Here is a 19,830-nt window from a genome sequence, read left to right as displayed (position 1 = left end):
CAGTGTGGGGCTGGATCTCACCACCCAGAGATCACGACCTGAGCTAAAATCAAGAGTCCACTGCTTAACCACCTGAGCCACCTGGCACCCTGTTTCCATAAATATTTATTGAAGTGTACTAAGGGATACTGGAAGAGCAAGATAGATCTGTTCACTACTCTCTTGGGACATCTATTCTAGTGACCTAGACTTATCACATAACGGGATTATACTATGATCTCTTACATTGCAGCACTTGTTCATTTGTTTTTTTAATCACTGTGAATCCCTAAGTGTCAAAATATTGAACCAATACTGAGTGCTTACTATGTAGCAGTCACTGTTCTGGTCACGGGATGTATTCTTGAATAATATGCGAAATACAGGCAAAATACCTGTCTTGATGAAGCTAACATTTGTGTGATAATCATTTTCACTAAATAATATTATACGAGATTTTTTCACCTCTGTGAAGCAATCCAGGTACCCGTATATCTTTTTGCTTTTTATCTTTTACACCTTCTCGTTTTTCATGACCCAGCTCAAATGTCACTTGCTCTGTGAAACCTTTCCTGATCCTTATTTTTTCCTTCTTTGCAGACAGAATGAAGAACTCCATGGCATTGAGTTTATGGTTCAGTTTAGTTCAGTAAACACTCATTGAACCTCTTCAATGGGCAAGACCCTGTATGAAGTGCTGGGGACAAAGATATAGGTAGGACCTAGGCCTGGCCTTTGAGGGGCTCACAGCCTGGAATTGGGAGTGTGAGGAGTGGGGAACAGATAGGTAACTACAGCATGGTGGAGTGTTCCAATTAAGAGGTGGACTGAGGTGGTAGCACAGAGAAGGGTCAACCTGAGGAGGGGGAGATCCAGGAAAGCTGTCTGTCTGAGCTAGGCGAAGAAGAGGGGCAGAAGTGTTATAGACCAAAGGAATGGAGCAGCACATGGATGTAAATGAGCATCATTACTGTGTGTGTGCGTGTGTGTGTGTGTGTGTGTGAGAGAGAGAGAGAGAGAGAGGAGACGTTACAATTAACACTGAGATTAGCTGCTTCACGTTTGAGATAGAGACCCAAGGTAGCTGAAGATAACTAGGCAGGCAGCCTTTAAGCTTGGAACTCGGACTTTCTTTTTCCTACCATCCAGATAAAGTTCATACTTTCCTTAGGGTTACTTTCTAGACCAGGTAACATGGGGATTATGTGCCTTTCCTAGCCCATTTTTTTAAATCCACACCTTCTCACCTGGTATTCTTTATTGGGACTTGGAATTTCCTAATGAATTAGTTGTGTCTGGGTCTCTATGCCCTCCAGTCTAAGTCATCCTTTATTTATGTATAGCGAGTATCTTTTCCCAAATTGTGTCTTATCTTTCAACTCTGTCTTTGCTGTTTTTATCATACATAGATTTATTTTGTATTAATTATATTAAAAGATCCTTCCTTCCTGATTTGTGATTTGCACATCTTATTTAAGCACTGTAGCCTCACTTCATCATCACAAAATTACTCTCTTGTTCCACCTTCCTGTCCATGTTTCTGTCTCAGTCTATTTCTGGGATCTTTAGTTTTATGGGTTTTTTTAAGGCCCCAGCTGAGACATATTTTGGATCCCAGCTGAGACACGTTTTGGAGCCTACATGAGTAGGATGTAACTAATGAGAAAGTTCAAGAACTCTGAATGGCAGGCTAAGAAGGAGTGTAATATCTATTTTACAGGTGAAGAAACAAAAAAAAAAGGAAGTCAAGGGGTCTTTCCCAAGGTTGAAGATCAAGTAAGTACTATACAGATCAGAATCAAGGTCCTTATATACTGTAAGTTGCTGGAGTGTTCTCCCAACAGTCATCATCTCTAACATTCCCCAGCCAGCTATTTACTCATTCATCCATTCACCTATGTAGCAGATAGATATGATTAATCACAAGAGAGATTTCCTGAAAGACAGATTGACTGAATGATTATCAATCTTTCCCCATCAATCTATCCATTCATCTTCCCAACACATTTTTAGTGAATTCTAGGTTCAATGGTAGCTTCTGGAATTAAATAGGTGAGTAAGATATCAGGGGACCCACAGCAGGTGAGAAGTTTATTAAGGGGAACAAACAATTATAATAAAGGGATAAGCATTATACTAGGAGAGGTATAGAGTACTGTGGGAACACACAGGGCATCCAACCCCTTTTGGGATGGTAAAAGGTCAGAAAATTCATAGTGCCCTGTGTTGAACCAGAGGAGATACCAACATCACTCATTTATTCCACAGATAGTTGTGGGATCTATTATGTGCTAGGTGCTGTGTTAGGTACTGGGAATAAAGAAGTGAGTGTCATAGGTGCTCTTTTTCCTTTAAAGGAATTTAGAATCTAATTAGGGAGATCAGAAATATGTATAAAAACCTTTGGGCCCTGGGAATACATCTTATCCTTCATTTGGCTCACACATGTTTATTGGGTATTTCCTATAAGCATCCCAGAGGCGAAAGAGAGATGGTGGATTGGATATGTTTCCAGACTTGGAGGTTCACAGACCACTGAAGGAACCCCTTCATGATCAATAGTAATCTTTTGAGGTAGAAAGGGCTCCACCATTTTCTCCAGCTAGAAAAAAAAAAAAAATCCAGCATTTAGCCAAAGTAGCTAATTTCCCTCTAGAAGGTTTAGTGAAGACGTTGTGGAAAGGGTAGCATCTGGACCATGTCTAGAAAGAAGCTTTTTAAAAATGTATTACCTCATTTACTTCTTATAGTAATTCTCCAAGGCACAGGTTTTTATCTTCATTTTACATGTGAGAGATTTGAGGCATGAAGAGATAGCCTAGTCACTTAGCTTGGTGGCAGAAACTAGACTCAAATTTAAGCCTCCTATCTCCAACAAAATTGTTGCCTTTCCTACTGCACCACTCTACATATTTATCACTTACAGAAAACATTTTCTCAGGACATCTGATCCTATGTCTCCACTCTACTCCTTCCTTTTACTGAATCTCATTCCAGACCCTCATTTCAGGAGCCACATTGTCCTAGCCAGGTACTTACAGGGTAAGTCTCTGACTCTGTTGAAAGTTGTCTGCAGTTGTTTCAAAGCAGATCTGGGAATGCCTGGATCTCTTTATTATTTTTTTTTAAGATTTTATTTATTTATTTGAGAGAGAGAGAGAGAGAGCAGAACAAGACAGCACGAGGGAGGGCAAGCAGAGGGAGAGGCACAAGCAGACTACCTGCTGAGCAAGGAGCCTGACTTAGGCTTGATCCCAGGATCCCAGGATCATGACCTGAGCCAAAAGCTCTCACCTAATCCACTGAGCCACCCAGGTGCCCCCTGGCTGGATCTCTCTGTCTCTGTCTCTCTCTCTCTCTTTTTTTATTTTTTTGGCTGGATCTCTTTAAAGAAAAATCTCAAATCTCCAAGAGCTCAAGATTTAAGAAATTTAGATCTTACATTAGAGATTTATATCTAACAGAAGTAGCATTTAAACCATCTTTTTTTTTTCTTTCTTCTTTTTCTTTTTCTTTTTCTTTTTTTTTTTTTTTTTGAGAGGGAGAGGGTAGGGAGGGGACAGAGGGAGACAGAGAGAATCTTAAGCCGGCTCCATGCCCAATGCGGAGCTCAGTCTCACAAACCTGAGATCGTGACCCGAGCCAAAATCAAGAGTTGGATGCTTAACCAACTGAGCCATCCAGGCACCCCTGAACTGAATCTTAAAGCATGAAAGTAACCAGGTGAGATGGAAAAGGCTATTCTAGTCCAAAGAAACAAAGGCAGGAAAGACTGAATGTGTTTGGAGAATAGAAAATGATTCTCTGAGCCTGTTGAGCGGGGTTGACTGGAGCTAGAAAGGTTAGGACGTGGGACTCCAGGGGCCTTCAAGAACAGGCTCAAGTTTGCTCAGTGGGAATCCAATCAGAAGACTGTTGGAATATTCTAGGTGGGAGAGTAAAATATTTGGGAGAAACAGTGAGAGACAGAGAAAAGTAACATTACAATAGTTTTTCTGGGGACGCCTGGGTGGCTCAGTGGTTGAGCGTAGGCCTTTGGCTTGGGGCATGGTCTGAGAATCCTAGGATCAAGTCCTACATTGGGCTCCCTGCAGGGAGCCTGCTTCTCCCTCTGCCTCTGCCTCTCTCTGTGTCTCTCATGAATAAATAAATAAAATCTTAAAAAAAAACAAAACAGTTTTTCTGAGCTAGAATTGTCTTGACTAAGTGACCAGTTGATGGAATCTGATTCAATCTAGCATTATTTTTGTCAGATCTCTCTCTCTAGGGCACAGGTTGGGTCATGGCTTTCCCCAGCTCAGATAACGTCCATGGCTCTCAGTTACCTACAAGGGGAAGCCTGAGCCCCTAGGCCTGGTGCTAAAAGCCTTCAAGAGCAGGCACCATCCTTTCTGTGTAATCTTATTATCCCAAACTCCCAAATATACATCCTTCTCCTTCCTGGATTGAGTTGTTTCTTTACTGCAGCAAATGTGCCCACTACCATGCCCTTAGTCCTATGGCCCTTTTTGTTTGGAAAGCTTATTCTTTATTAGCAAACTCAGTTCATCTCTCAAATCCTATTTATGCAGTTCAAATAGTAATTTTCATGACATCTTGCCTAAAACGTGAGCCCCCTCTTCCCTGAAGTCTGTTAAAACAAAGAACATTTCTAGCAAGCACTTAGTATGTACTGAGCACTACCATTCTAACTTGATCCTCTCATCTGTCTATTAAGGTAGGTGTTACTACTTCCAATTTACAGATGAGGAAACAGGCTCAGAGGGGTAGAGGAGCATACCCATAGAGTGAGGAAAGACAGGATTCAAACCAGGTTTGTCTGAATCCAAAGGTGTTCTGTATAGTGTTCCAATGAGTTAGGATTGATTTGAACCAAAAAACCCAAGGCCCTTGGTCTCCCTCTTCATTCAAAGAGCCAGCCCATTTCTGAAACTGGAGACTCCTGGGCCTCAGAGATAGGATATGATGCTCCTGGTGAGCTCACAAGCCACATTGGTTGAGAGAACTATGGTGCCCCTTCTCAGTGCTTCTACTTCCTCACTTTCCTTTCTTGACTCTCAGGGAGATGACCTCTTCAGGAATATACAAGCTGGATAATGGGAAGCCTTACCTGAACAACTGCTTTCCAGCCAAAAATCTCCTTCGGACTCCAGAAGAAGGTCAGGTGACTTCTCTAATTGACACCTTTGCTTCACACCCAGCTCCCGCATATATTCCTTCCTCTCCAATCCATTTATTACTGTTCCCTGCACTACCTGACCCCATCCCTTTCCATCCATCTTCCCTCAGTAGCCTCAGGGAGCTTTCTAAAATGCACATCGAACCACAGTGTTCCATTCTGTTCAGTGACTTCTCATTGCTGGCTCCTTTACCTGATATTCTGTATTCAGAGTCTAAACTGCCCTTATCCTTTGCTACAATCCCATTCCTTTATGTATGGTCTATTCCATAGTACTTTCTTTTCACAAAGCTTGTTTTATTTGCCCAGAATGTTCCAGCTCTCATTCTAGTTATCCAAACTTTTCCCATTCCACAAAACCCAGCTCTTCTTCCTGTCTAGCTACTCCAGCCCTCAATGACCATACTCTCTTGTGAGCTGTCTTCCTGTTTATTACTCTGCCAAGCTCCTAAATAAAATGGCTAAATAAAATGACTCTGCTAAGTAGTTTTTCAAGCATTCATCTAGTTAAAAACTCCCATGGGGCAGGGACTCCTCATAACTCTGGGCAGAGCCCTACAGATGGAACACTGCTGAGAAGTATGAGTTCAGCAGATTGGATTTGTTAATTTGAAAGGGTAGAGAAAGGGGGAAGTACCCCTTGTTTACTCTAGATGAAATAATATGCTGGTTACTTTTTATGTGGAATATTAGAAGAACTTTCTCCTCCAATCCATCCTCCCAGCTTCTCTAGAGTGATTTCTTTTATCACATAGAGACATCTGGCCACCTACCTGTTTAAAACCCTCCCGTGGAGCTCTCAGTATGAACTCACAATTGCATCCCTATACCCTCTTCCACACACAGATGGACAATAAAGAAATTAATACAGCCATGTGCATCTACATGTGTTAATATGTATATATATATATATATATATATATATATATATATGTATATGTATATTTCTGGTCCACTGAGAACACCTCATTCACAAAGAGTATACGTGGCCCCTAGATCTTGGTTTCTGGATAGATCTTGGTTTCTCCAGAGAAAAAGTTGTTTCCAAGGCTGGGGCCAGAAAAATATAAATTGTGCCTGGAACGTCGTATAGTGACAGGAAGTACAGAAGTGCTCAGAGAAATGATGAGTGCCTGTCAGAAGGACATAGGACCTAACCTGAAGAAGCTCTCAATAGCTAAAGTTAGGACAACCTAAACAATAAAATAAATATAGATAGTATTGGGTTGTAAACTATACAATAAGTAAATATTCATGAGCCCATACTGACACAAATAAATATTTGTATAGTAAATAAATATAGAAGGAACAGCTCTTCCAACAGTAGAATTTCAGTTAGTAAACATAGAAGGAATGAAGGAAATAGAAAATCACTGTTAAAAGATCACAATAATACTTTTTACAGGTAAGCTAATGGGTGTTGTAGCAGGACTCTCCAGCAAAATAGAACCAATAGGATATGTATTTAATATCCTACTCATTCTGTTTTCATATTCATATATGTGTATGCACACACACATTATCTGTGCTAAGGAATTCTTATGAAATGATGGGGGCTGGAAAGACTGAAATCTTTAGGGCAGGCAAGCTGAAAACTCAGGGACATATTGACATCACCTGCCATCTGATAGGATGCGCCAAGAAGGGCACCATGTCACTTCTGTGGTAGTTTTGCCAAAGCACAGAGCCTTCATCTAATTATGGGAAAGCATCAAACAAATTCAAATCAAAGGACATTCTACAAAATAATTGACTAATACTCACAGATTGAGAGATTCTAAGAAGACATGACAACTAAATGAAATGTGAGATCCCCCTGGAACAGAAAGGGGACATTAGTGAGAAAACTGGCAAAGTTCAAAGAAGGGTTATGGGTTAGTTACTAATATTGTACTAGTGTTAATTTATTGCCTTCAATAATTATATAATGATTATATAAGATGTTAACATTAGGGAAACTGGGTGAAAGCTGTACACGAACTCTATTATTTTCACAACTTTTCTGGAAGTCTTAAATGATCTCAGAATGAAAAATTCCGGGGGGATAAACATTCCCATGGTTGCTCTTTGTGCTAAAAGCCTACCCCAATAAACCCTTGTTTTGGTTCTCTAGACCTTCTCTAATCTGACTCTGCTGACCTCCCCAGCCTCATCTCTTTTCTGTCATGTTCATCTCCTGACACAGCCTGGACCTTATTTTCTCACCTTTTTGGGAGTTTGGGAACCAACTCACATTAGAGTCTTTAGGAGTCAGGCCTATTGGAAGAGGACAAACAAAGGTCCATGCGCCAGATGGGAGCAAACCTGGGAAATTGAGCATCTGCAATGTCAGGCCTAGAGTGGGAATGGGAAATGACTCCTGGGAGACATAAGGCAGAACTGTATCCAAGAGGCAGGATTGGCAGCAGTGGTCAGGTGAGCCAGGGCAAGCCCCTGAGGCAGAGGTAGTGGGCCGTTGAAGGCAAGGAGCCAATGGTCAGAGGCACCAAGCTGGTTCCCACAACTCCATGCTGTTCTGTATCTTTCTGATCTTTTTATGCTTCTGGGTACTTGTACTTTTCCTTCTGTCCAGGCTGCCTGTTTTTTCCATCTCCATCAAGTCAAACTTATTGGATCTAGCTCATGCCCTAGGTTAGTAGCTCCCCTTTCTGTGCTTTCACAGCACTTATTCTATTATTAGGCTCCTTTGAGTCAGGGCCTCTGTCTTATTCATCTTCACAGCTCTAGTTCCTAGCACAATGTCAATGCTCAGAAAAGGTATGGATGAGCAGTTGTGGGTAGGTGCTGTAGCTCAGCATTCATTCAGCCGTTCATTCAGTCATGCTCACAATATAGTAAGCTCTGTAAGCCTTGGGAATACTGAGGTGTGTCAATCAGATGAAACCTGCTCTCTGGAGTTTAGGACAGACAGTAAACAAGTGAACAAATAATTATAGATTTCAATGAATGCCTTGGAGTAAATAAACTGATGTAGGAGAGAACAGATTCTAGGATGTCATGAATTTTGTTAGGTGAGCTTACTAGTAAACCTCATATTTTTTGCTCACATAAATTTTTGAGTTCTTTCTACAGTGAACATGTATTAGATTTTTTAAAAGTTCCAACTGTCCAATCATTTTCTTATTGAGCTCTTGATACAACCTTTATGCTGTAATGACGGGATCCAGGGTAAGATCTAGCAAGATGGAGCCCATTGAGTTGTAGCAGGATTTTATCTTTACCCAAGAGATGACCAATGGGAGAGTAACAAGCTGACATAGGAAAGAATGATCAGCTCTGCTGAGGAGGGTCAGAGATGGATTTGTAGAACAGGAAATCACTTGATCTGGAGTCTTGAAGGAAAATTAGCGTTTGGAGACAAAAGTAAGGAGGAAAAAATTGGACAAGCCTCTTTGAGTCTTAGCCTTTTCATCTGTAAAAATGAGGACAATAACTTCTCCTTCACTATGGTTTGGGGCCAATTAAATGGGGTAGGTATGCAGACATCCCACCTCCCCTACCACCACCACCAGCAGCACAGCGTCTGGTGCATATCAGGTAATGAGCATTTTTGGTTTTGGTATTATAGGTAAATATTCTGTAAACACACTAGTTGTAGCTTTAGAGGAGTTTGCTCCTCCTCACTGTTCTCATCTTCTCAACAGGCCGAGGACACTGGTTAGTGGCTCGGAAATGTAACCTCAAGAAGAAGCCCAAGAGTGTGCTTCAGGCACCATCTGACAGTCAGGAAATCCAGAAGAAGGTTTCTTTTGAGGTCAGGGGGAAGAAAGGGTCTCAACAGGAAAACCAAGAGGACATTCCTGGGCATGTGCTGGACCAGGCTTTTCTGGTGAGAGTAAATGTATCCTGGAATGACTGGCAACATCATCTGATGATTGTCTTGGTGGGGGACAAGGACTTGCCCTGTTCCACTGTGGTACAATGCCCCCAACCCAGCCCAAACTATTAGAGTGATCTTGGCTAACTGAGGATGATGAAGGGACCCAAAACTTTCTGTACATCCACCTTGTGAGATAGGGATTATTGTCCCTATTATGTTGTTGCCATTGTGAAGATGGGAAAACTGAGGCCCCAAAGAGGTAATTTGTTTTGGCCATGGTCCCACAGCTGACTATTAGAACTCTGGCTATTCAGGATTATATCTATTCAGGATGAGGACTCTGGTCTACTGACTCCAAAGCCTGTACCTTTATAGTATCATGTAAGAACTTTTAATTGATTTGGAGAGGCAAAGGAGTAGGTCAGGGGAATAGTAAAGTGAAAATCTAATTCTTGCATCTGGTAGGGAGTAGAGATTCTTATTCTCTGGGGAGATTTTTCCCGGAATGGGGGGACTGGGGAGATTCCACACTCTACAACCACTGTCCTGTGGTTTTAATATTTGGCTGAAGTCTGAGGGAGCAGTTCAGATAGTACCAAGTGTCTAGGGCAGGCTTTACAAAGAAGACATGGGGTGGCTCTATTGGAAACCAGACAGGTAATTTCACATCTGCCCTTTGCAATGACTTGGTGGCTTGGCAAAGAAATACCCATTTTGTAAACCAATATTAATGTCCAGTCTAGTTCTTTACCTAAGAGATGGGTAATAAAAAGAAGTAGTAGAGAAGTTGCTCTTGCTAGTTCACATAGTCCCTTTGAATAACTCTTCAGCATCCCAGGCTCTGTGGTTCCCAAGGGTGGCTTTCTACACAGATCAGATGTTAAAAGAGAGCTTTGAGAAGGCAGCTTTGAGGTTGCAACTCACCTCAAGGGGGTAGTGTGAGCTTTTTGCAGAGTCCCCTGGTATGTCCTTAGTTGTGATGTCTGCTTCTCACTGGGTGTGCAGAGGACTGAAATAACAGTATCCAGGAAGGGCAGGAAACACTTAACATAGTAGTCTTCTTTTCCCTTTTGTTTCCTACTATGTATATATACCCACATTAATAGAGATGGTGTGTTACTCATGCTGCTGTTTTGTATAGCAGAAAAAACAAGGGTGTTTCTCACAGTAATGGGATACCTACTTACCTGCTGGATAGTTCCACTTGAATGTTTCTTTGACACTTCCGATTGAAATACTGCACCAATTCCCTTACTCCAAGTCCCAAGACATACCTCTTCCCTAGTGTTTACTGCCTCAGTGATGGTGCTGTATCCAAACACCAAGCCAGGAATCTGCTCAAGTATCCTTGACACTTGCTTTCCTTCACCACCCCACTCCTGACACTACCAAGCCCTGGCACTTTTATTAAATAGTTGTCAAATCTGTATTCTTCTCCTCATCTCTACTGCCTCCACCCTAATCTGGGCCACCATCATCTTTTATTAGAGTAATTCAATAACTTCCTAACTAGCCTGAACCAACTAGGATGCTTTTATTTAACATACAAAGAAGCCAGAGGCATTGTTATTCCAGGGTAGGTTAATTTACTGTTAAAGGCCCAGGTTCCTTCATCTTTCTGCTGTTATTTCCTTAGCATGTTACCTTGTCCTCTTGGGCTGATTGCTTTCATGATCCCAAGATGGCTGCAGCAACTCCAGTCATCCCATATAAAAGATAACATCCAGAGGTACAAAAAGGATTGCCACTGTCTTATGTCTATTTTTAAAAGTAAGAAAGAGTTCCCCAGAACTGGCCTCCTACAGTGTCTGTCTGATTGGCCAGACCTATATCATATGTCCCAACAGTCATTAGTTAGGGGAATATGACCTCCAAGATTGGATTAGACAGTCAGGACTTATCCCTTGGAGCTGGGGCCTAGGACACATCCATGCAGAAAAATGGAATAACGTTGGGGTTCTTTAATAAGTAGTAGTAGAGAAGTTGCCCTAGGGAAGGTAATTAACAATGTCTGGCGTATTCGTCTCTTCACATCGTTTCTATGTGTATCAGACAAAGCAATTTTTATAAAATTGCTATCAGCTCTTGCCAGAAAAAAAAAAAAAAAAAAAAAAAAAAAAGCCTGTTAGCTTTCCACTAACTGTAGAACAAAATCCACACTCCTTTACCCAGCCAGTATGGACCCAGGTGATCCAGTGGCTGCCTCCCTGGCCTTGTTGTTTTTCATCCTCTCAAAAGCACCTGGCTTTTTCCTGCCTTGATAGCTTTCACAACCTGTCACCCACTTTTATGGGACCAACTCCTACTTAGCTTTCAGGTCTCGCCTGAAATATTACTTCCTCAACTAGATATTTCCTCATTTTCAGACTGAGGTTAGAACCTGCTGTTATTATCCCCCATAGCATCTTGAATTTCTCCTTTAAAATATTTATCACATTTAGGGGTGCCTGGTTGGCTCAGTTGGTAGAGCATCTGACTTTTGATCTCGGGGTCATGATTTTAAGTCCCACATTGGTTGTAGAGATTTCTTAAAAATAAAGAAAGAATAAATCTGTAAAAAAAGTTTTTATCACCTTTATAAATACTTGCTTGCTACTTGGTTTCCATGCTGTCATAAGTTCTGTGAATAGAATATTACAAATGCCTAATTCCATGCTTAAATATGATACCATAAATAAACGACTAACAGAAAAAAAGAATGAGTTTTGGTTAAGAAGAAATAGAAGCCCCAACACTGAGATTTTCCTCTTTTTACTTATGAGGGGCAACATAGTAGTCAAAGGAGCACAGAGCTTAGTGATTACATTTCTGGATTCAAATCATCTAATTTACTAGCTGTGCGACCTTTGGCAAGGCACTTTATCTCTCTTAACCTTATTTTTCTTTTTTATTTTTATTTTTATTTTTATTTTTTTTAACCTTATTTTTCTCATTTATAAAAGGAAAATGGTGATACTTATGTTATCCTATTTAGGATTAGAAGAAAATGTATCGATGCATATAGTACAGTGCATGGCTCAAACTAATGCTTAGTAAATATTTAGCAAATGAAAGAATGAACAAATTATTATAAACACAAAGAGATTGGAAAAGCCCCAGAAATACAGATTTTTAACAGCCAGGTAGAAGAAGTGGGGCTCAGAAAAGACAGAGAAGGAACAGAGAAAGAGAAATCTTAAGAACCCTGTCAAGTCAATGTTACTATCCCCATCTTGCAGATGGGAAACTGAGAGGTAGAAGAGCTGAGGTCGGAGCTCTGGTCTGAGCAACTCCCAAAGCTCATGCTCTTTGAACTGTACTAGGCCACCTTTCTCAACAGGGAGTCATTTTTTGTCTTGGCCAATTATATAAGCTTTGTTGGGGCCTTGAGAGCTGACTCTCTGCACTTTGTTTCAGCTGAAGCACCATTGTGTGAGGAAGCCATCAGACCTGTGCAGTGTTAATGTGAGCGGCCTGAAGTTCTCCAAGGTAGGGACAGCCAGCACAGATGTGATTGGGATGAGCCAGACCTGAGGTGGTTCCTGGCTGTTTGTCCATTGTATCTCCAAAGTCCCTGAGGATTAGAGGGTTGGAGGGGGGTATCAGACAAAGCCTCAATGAGTGGAAACAACATTCAGACACAGTCTTTTGCAGTAAATTTGCTATTGCCATTGGCCTATGTGAGGTGAATTAAAGGAAGTAGCATTTTGGGAGTTGGTTTGAATTTATCATCATAGAATTTATTCATAGAATTACCTATATTCCATCAGAAGAACCTACAGGAGAAATTTCGCTCAAGATTCAGTGCCAGGAGCGATAATGGTTCTCCCAAGATACTGATTTGTTCTTATACATGCTGTGACTCATGTAATGAGTCATGTTTTTCTTATATTGGCTAATAGGTAGCTTGAGCCACCTTTGTGGCTCCCCACTAGCCAGTGTATAAGCGGAATATTATGGCATATGTTTTCGGTTTGTAGGCCACCCATGGCATATGAAGAGAGATTGGTGGTATAATACTATACAGCAATTAAATAAATCAGTACCATTAACATAAGTCAATCTCAAGAGATTTATGTATATCAGCAGAAGTGAATCTCAAAAACAATGTTGAGTGAAAAAGGCAGGTTGCAGAATGATACCTGCAGTATGATTGCATCTAATACAGAGTTTTGAACCTTGTAAATAATATTATATATAGTTTATGGATATACATATATAGAATACCAGTATAAAACAAGTGTGAGAATGATCATCACCAGTTCAGGATAACTGTTATCTGTGAGAGAGAGAGAGGAACACAATTGGGGAAGATCATGGGGGCAGGGGGCGTGGTCAGCTCTTTAGTGTCTTATTTCTTTAAGGAAATTTGAAACAAAGACAGCAAAATCTTCATATTTATTATTATTTTTAAAGATTTTATTTATTTATTCGTAGAGATGCAGAGAGAGAGAGAGGCAGAGACACAGGCAGAGGGAGAAGCAGGCTCCATGAAGAGAGCCTGACGTGGGACTCTATCCAGGGTCTCCAGGATCACGCCCTGGGCTGCAGGCGGCGCTAAACCGCTGTGCCACCGGGGCTGCCCCAAAATCTTCATATTTATTAAAGGTGGATAGTGGTTACATGAGTCTTCTAGTATTATTCACTAGATTTTTCTGTACATTTGAACTATTTCATAATAGAAAAAAAGAAGCAGAAAGGCCATTCTGGCTCTTAGCAAGTAGGTGCTCTTTGCTAAGAATATAGCTTATATCCCTTTATGTTTTCATGCCTTTTGACTGCAGCTCTGGAGCTTTGGCAAAGCCTCTTGGCAGGGAACTAATCTTGGTGTTCTTTTGAAATGCTTTCCCACAGGCTAAGGAAAAGGACTTCAAGCATTTTCATTCTGTGATTTACATCAATGCCTCAGAAAACCTGCTTCCTCTAGGTAAGCTTTTCTTCCTTAAAACTAGACTTCTGCATCTTAGCCAGCATAGCTAGTCACTCCTATTAGAACTTGCTTGTCAGTGCATTCATGACTATCTGCTCATCTTTTTTTTTTTTTTTTTTTTTGGAGTGCAATAGACTGGGTGCTAGAGAACACCCAGACCAGGATTTCAGAGCAGAGCTGGCAGCTACCTACTTAGAGTGTTTCTCTCTGAGCTGCTGCTTCTCTCTCTGTAAATGGAGACAGTTCCTTTTCCTTCTTCCTCCCCAAGGCAGGGTGCTTTGTAGGCTCTGATGAGATAGGTATAGGAAAATGTTTTTAAACCTGTAAGAACTATAGGACTATAGGAGCTCCTTTTTTCAGCAAGTCCACAGCGACCCCTGCTGGGTGTCAGGACTATGTGCATGCTTGGCCTTTAGAAATGAATGCATCTAATTTTCCTGTTCTGGTGAGCTCATAGTTTGGTGGGAAAGATGGGTTCAGACACAGACAATTATAGCAGGGTATGGTAAGTGTAGTGATAGAAGGAATAAGAAAATGCTATGCAAGCGTATAAGCAGGACACCAATCCAGACGAGAGTGTCAGGAGAAACTTCTGAGCATAGGGGCACCTAGCTGAGACCTAAAAAATGAACAGGAATTAGAAAGTATTTCAGTCCAGTGGAGCAGATGTGGAACAGCAGTGCCTGATCAGGATGCTGAAGAGGTCTATGGCCCTACCACTCTGAAAGTGTCAGATCTTGTCTGATCTCGAAAGCTAAGCAGGGTCAAGCCTGGTTAGTACTTGGATGGGAGGATGCTGAAGAGGCTTTGTATGTTTGCAAGGGATGTGAGTAGGGGAAAATGAAGACCAGAAAGGTTGGCAGGGACAAGAATATCAAGGGTCTTGAGTTGTAATTAATCTAGCAGGCAAAAGAGAGCCTTGGAAGGCTTCTAAATAGAGAAGCTCAGTGGGAGCTGTGAGGAGCTTGAATGATAAGAGAAGAAGATGGAGACCAGGAAATCTGGGAGATGATTTCATTTTTCCCAGGGGCAGGGTAGGGAGGTCTGAGCCTAGGCAGTAGAGGTGAGGGCAATGGCAAGAGATATTCAGGAGAAGGTAGAAATAATAGGACTTGGTAGCTAATGGGCACATGGAAAGAAGGAGCCAAAGGAGTTCACTAAGAACAGATAGCACTAGAGGAGAGGCTGGTTTCAAGAGAAATCAGGTAAGTTTAGTTTTTAATAGTTGAGGTTGAGGGATGTTTTTTAAAAAACATGTGATATACAGTCCCTGCCCTTGAGAAAACACTGTCAGGAGGGTGGTTTTAAAATACAAAGGCTTATAGGCATAGGAAAAGATACTCAGCCTCACTAATAATTGAAACCATCAAAATCCTGTTTTTTGCCTATCAAATATTGGCAAACATGAGAAGGACTGATTGATGACAGCCAGCATTGATAGGGAAATGGTTACTCTCGTATTCTACTGGTAGAAGTATAATAAATTGGTGCAACATCTTTGGAAGACAGTTTGGCAGTGTCTCTTAAAATAGTTATTGTCTTTATTTTATTTGTTTATTTTTTTTGAAAGATCTCATTCATTTATTTGATAGAGAGGGTGCACACAAACAGGGAGTGGCAGGCAAAAGGAAAACAAGCTCCCTGAGGAGCAGGGAGCCCAATGCAGGACTCGATCCCAGGATCCCGGGACCATGACCTGAGCTGAAGGCAGACACTTAACTGACTGAGCCACCCAGGAACCCAGTATTCATTGCCTTTAATCTAGTAGTTTCACTTTCAGGAACTTATTCTACAGAAACACACTTGTATAGAGACACTCATTGGAAACATCCTGAAATACCTACCAAGCAGTCTTTTTCCTAGACTCTAGTGAACATTCTGACTCATAAGGCCACCATCTGCCCCCTTGACATCAGAAGGCTCTAAGTCCTTCCACACAGTATTCCAGCAATACAGCATCTGCACTTGTTTCTCAGTGGAGTCCTCACAACAATTCCTGTAGCAGTCCATGAAGCCGTCTGTGGGCCATTCTCTGCAGCCCCCTGCTCAAGTCCAAGACAGCAAGACTCTTCATTTGGTAGATGTTGGAGCCACTCTGGTTTAGAAGCCTCATTCCCTACAGGAGCAAATAGCTATTGTAACGCTCCATAGACATAGCTCCTAGAGTCCCGGCAAAAGACATGACTAATTATGGGAGTCGCCACACACAGGGAGGCCCAAAGTTATGGTACCCCTTCAGATGTTTATAGTTCATTTATAGTTTGCCCTAGTCCGTATGTGATTTACTAATCTGGCATCATTTTTACCATAATAATATTGCCTAACTATATTGCCATACCATTTGTTTCAGGATACTAGGGAAAAGGGCTAGAAGGTTAATGAAGTCCAATTCTCATGCAGAAGGGGAAAAGTGTTCTTATTTTTATCCAGATAGCCCAAAGGCTATCAATAGGGAAATGGTTAAATAAATTCAGGTAATGTCTATAATATAGAACATAATCTGACATTATGCAGATCTGTATGTTTTGACATGGAACAAGCTTCTTTCTTAGACTTATTTATTTGAGAAAGAGAGAGAAAGCAGTGTGGGGAAAGACTGAGGGAGAGGGGGAGAGAAACTCAAGCAGACTCTGTGAGCACAGACCCCCATGTGGGACTCGATCTCACAACTCTGAGATCACAATCTGGGCCAAAATCAAGAGTTGGACACTTAATAAACTGTGCCACCCTGGCGCCCTAGCATGGACCAATCTTTAAGTCATATTGTTAAGGGAAAAAGGCAAATCACAGTACAACGTATATGGTCTGATTCCATTTGTATAAAAAGATGTGTGTGTGTGTGCGTGTGTGTGTGTGTGTGTGTGTGTTCACTGTACCCATGAGAAAAATTCTGAAATATTACACATGAAACTTTCAGTGGTTATCTCTGTGTATTGAGATTAAAGGGAACTTTGGGGCAGCCCCAGTGGCTCAGCAGTTTAGTGCCGCCTTCAGCCCAGGGTGTGATCCTGGAGACCTGGGATCGAGTCCCACGTCGGGCTCCCTGCAAGGGGCCTGCTTCTCCCTCTGCCTGTGTCTGTGCCTCTCTCTCTCTCTCTCTGTGTCTCTCATGAATAAATAAATAAAATATTTTTTTAAAAAGGGAACTTTAGTTTTTCTATATTTTTTTACTTTTTTGGTAGGCATGTTTTTTATAATAAATAACAAATATAATTTTTAAATGGGCTTTGGAGTTAGACATAAATTCAATTCTTGGCCCTTTTACTTCCCAGCAATTCCATTTCTAGCAAATCAGTTAGCCTAGCCGAGGTTCGATTTTCTTAGCAGTAGAATGAGAGTAGTAATCCCTATTGTTCCTCCATGGAGGAATCCCTGTTGTTCAGGATTGTTAGAGATTTAGAGGCCGTATGTACAAAGCTCCTGACCATAAGCCTGGTCTAACCCAGTGGGAACCCAGTAAATGACCACTGTTTACATCTTTCTCTTAGGTCCTTCACAACTAGCTGATTCTTTCTTTCTCCTTCCCTTGTAGAGGCATTTCATACATTTCCAACATTAAAGGAACTGGAGCTTGCATTTAATGGAATTAAAACAGTCTATGTGAAATATGGAGACTTTAAGTTCTTGGAAGTAAGTTGGAGGTAGGGAGTTTTTGGTGCCCACTTGTTTCCCTGTAAAGAATGGGTGTAGTAGAGGTTTCTACTGCTTATAACAGTTGGGAGGGAGTTCTCTGGGCGTTTAGAGTCAGACTCTTCTTCATAGCAGTCCTTTGTAGAGGCTGGCAGGGTTGGTGGTGGTAATGAGGGTAGTGGTCATGGCAGCGATGGCAAATAGGTGAGACTATATCATACCTGTGGCTATTGTGCGTGGTTCTGGAAAAGAAATGCCAAACACCATGCCAAAGGAGTCTGTGCAGAAAACTGACTTTAAACAGAGCACGGTAGGAAGGAGAGTTTGAGGGAAGATCTGGATCCAGTGAGGGTTGAGGAGCCTTGGAGGTTAAGTGCTAGGCACAGCAGGTTGGACCAGCTGAACTAGAGGCATTACAGACTGATACCAGAGACCCATCCTGGTCTAAATGAGCCAGATTGGCTCCAGTGGGCTCAGGTAAGGAGGCTAAAGGCCTAGTTTATTGAACCAAAGGTGACTGTGAAATAGGAATCCTATGAGTTCTAAAGCACACTCTTGACATTTATGCATCCATAGCTGTTCTCCAAACCCCAGATTCAAAAATACAGAAAAATTTGTTTGCATTCTTGCCTTTCTCCAAAACTAAGTTTCCTATAGTGATGCATTTTCTATGCATGTTCTCATACTTGAAGTTAATCACCTCTTCAACTTCCATGAAAACTTTAGGGCCATTTTTCACAAAGTAACAAAGCTTTTGTCACTCCCTGAAAGTCACTGCCTACATGGAGATTAGAGTTGGAGCAAGGTATGGGGCTGGGCACCTGCCCAGGCTCATTCATTAAATAAAGGGACGCTTCTCCACATGTTGGCCTTATAGTACAAGTGTTTTCGATTCAAATCCCAGCAGAATGTCTGTGCGTCATAAGCCTTGGGTTGACCCCAGAGTTGATAAATTATTCAATCTGCCAATATCAAGGGCCAGCCACTCTTCACAAAAGCCTCACTTAAGTCTTGTCTGGGAGAGAGAGTCCTTTCACAAAAGTGAGTATTTCAGAGTTGATGCCCTTTGTATGCCAGAGTTTTAAAAAGTTTTAACTGCTTGGGATGGCAGCCTTTCTAAAACGGATGATATGTCCTTTTGTTCTTTTGCTTTACACTCTGTGGTTTCAAGTCATATTGAGGATAGAAGTGATTTACCATGATTTGGAACAGGAGTTGTGCTCAGACTTGTCCCAGAAGCAGAGCTCTTGAAAGTCCAATAAAGCAGAGAGAGTATAAATTGACAACTGGTGTAATTTTTTGCTATGTTAAAAAAAAAAAACATTGTTAGATTTTAGTATAAACAGTGGGAAACAGATCCCAGATGCTAGAGATAGAAGTAGCCATTTCTTTGACCTGCAGGCCTGGGAGCTTCTTATGAACTTCCTTTTTTTTTTTTTTACTTTTTACTTTTTAAAAAAGTAGTTATTTGTATGTTGGTCACGCATTGTCATGCATTGTGTCAGGCATCTTGTCTTCCTCACCCCTACTATTTCAAATCCTTATTTTAAGTGCCAGTGGGCCCTGGGGAGGGGAATGACTATAGGCTCTGACACCACACCTGACAAGCTTGGATCTACTAATTGATCATGATTGACTTTTCGATGCCCTACTTCTTTGATAGCTTCTGATGAAGATTATTTATCTGATAGACCCAGCCTTATCCAAGAGAATTTATTTACATAAGAGAGCAGACCAAAGTCAAGATGCCAAATATAAATGAGAAGAGGAAATCTCTTGGCTAATGATTTGTTTCTATCTCTGTGATTTATAAGGTCTCTCTAAGAAAAAGCATAAAACTGTCAAAAGTCCTAAATTTGCAGTTTATAGTAATGAATACTTTGATGTGTAATAAAGCTTGTTATGACTCAGCAGATGCAGTAGATTAGGAATCTTCTGTTCTTGTTTGCCAGAAAGGCTGCCATCCGAAGAGTAGAATTCTTCAGCAGTCAATTTAGAAAAACTTAACTTTGCTGTGATTTGATTTTCTTCATACCAGTCTGAAAAAGGCTCAGCTGGAGCCCTGCCCTGATAGTCAGGAGGCTTCATTTCTTGTCTTGGTTCTGCCACTATTTGGACATAGCTCCTTGGCCAAATCACTTCCCTTCTCTGGGACTTAAGTTTCCTCCTCTGTAAATTCTGGGCCAGCTGTGAAGTTCTGGGACCTGTGATTCTAAGACTATCCATTTCTTTGATCTGCTCGTAATTCTGTGGAAATTAAATTAGGACCCAACATTAAATAGCCAAACCAGCTAGGACAAAGGTCAGCAAACT

At 41.3% G+C, this 19,830-nt stretch overlaps 1 protein-coding gene across 5 annotated transcripts in view; it reads left to right on the top strand.

The window, feature by feature from the left end:
- The window catches only part of XRRA1 (X-ray radiation resistance associated 1), a 63,997-nt gene that overhangs the window by 1,252 nt on the left and 42,915 nt on the right, over positions 1-19,830 (top strand). For 4 of the 5 annotated variants that reach the window (XM_072794627.1, XM_072794626.1, XM_072794625.1 and 1 more), the window contains exons 2-7: positions 1,700-1,755; positions 5,041-5,138; positions 8,803-8,987; positions 12,375-12,446; positions 13,812-13,884; positions 17,420-17,517. In XM_072794627.1, the coding sequence (XP_072650728.1) occupies positions 5,045-5,138; positions 8,803-8,987; positions 12,375-12,446; positions 13,812-13,884; positions 17,420-17,517 (522 nt within the window). In that variant the 5' untranslated portion in view covers positions 1,700-1,755; positions 5,041-5,044. Of the gene's footprint in view, positions 1-1,699; positions 1,756-5,040; positions 5,139-8,802; positions 8,988-12,374; positions 12,447-13,811; positions 13,885-17,419; positions 17,518-19,830 lie in introns of those variants that run through there. The other variant, XM_072794629.1, reaches the window with a different exon arrangement.

The sequence above is a fragment of the Canis lupus genome, chromosome 23 (genome assembly GCF_048164855.1).
Source record: "Canis lupus baileyi chromosome 23, mCanLup2.hap1, whole genome shotgun sequence".
NCBI lineage: Eukaryota > Metazoa > Chordata > Mammalia > Carnivora > Canidae > Canis > Canis lupus.
Note: the sequence above shows the minus strand (reverse complement) of the source record. Positions and strands in the feature narration are given on the sequence as shown.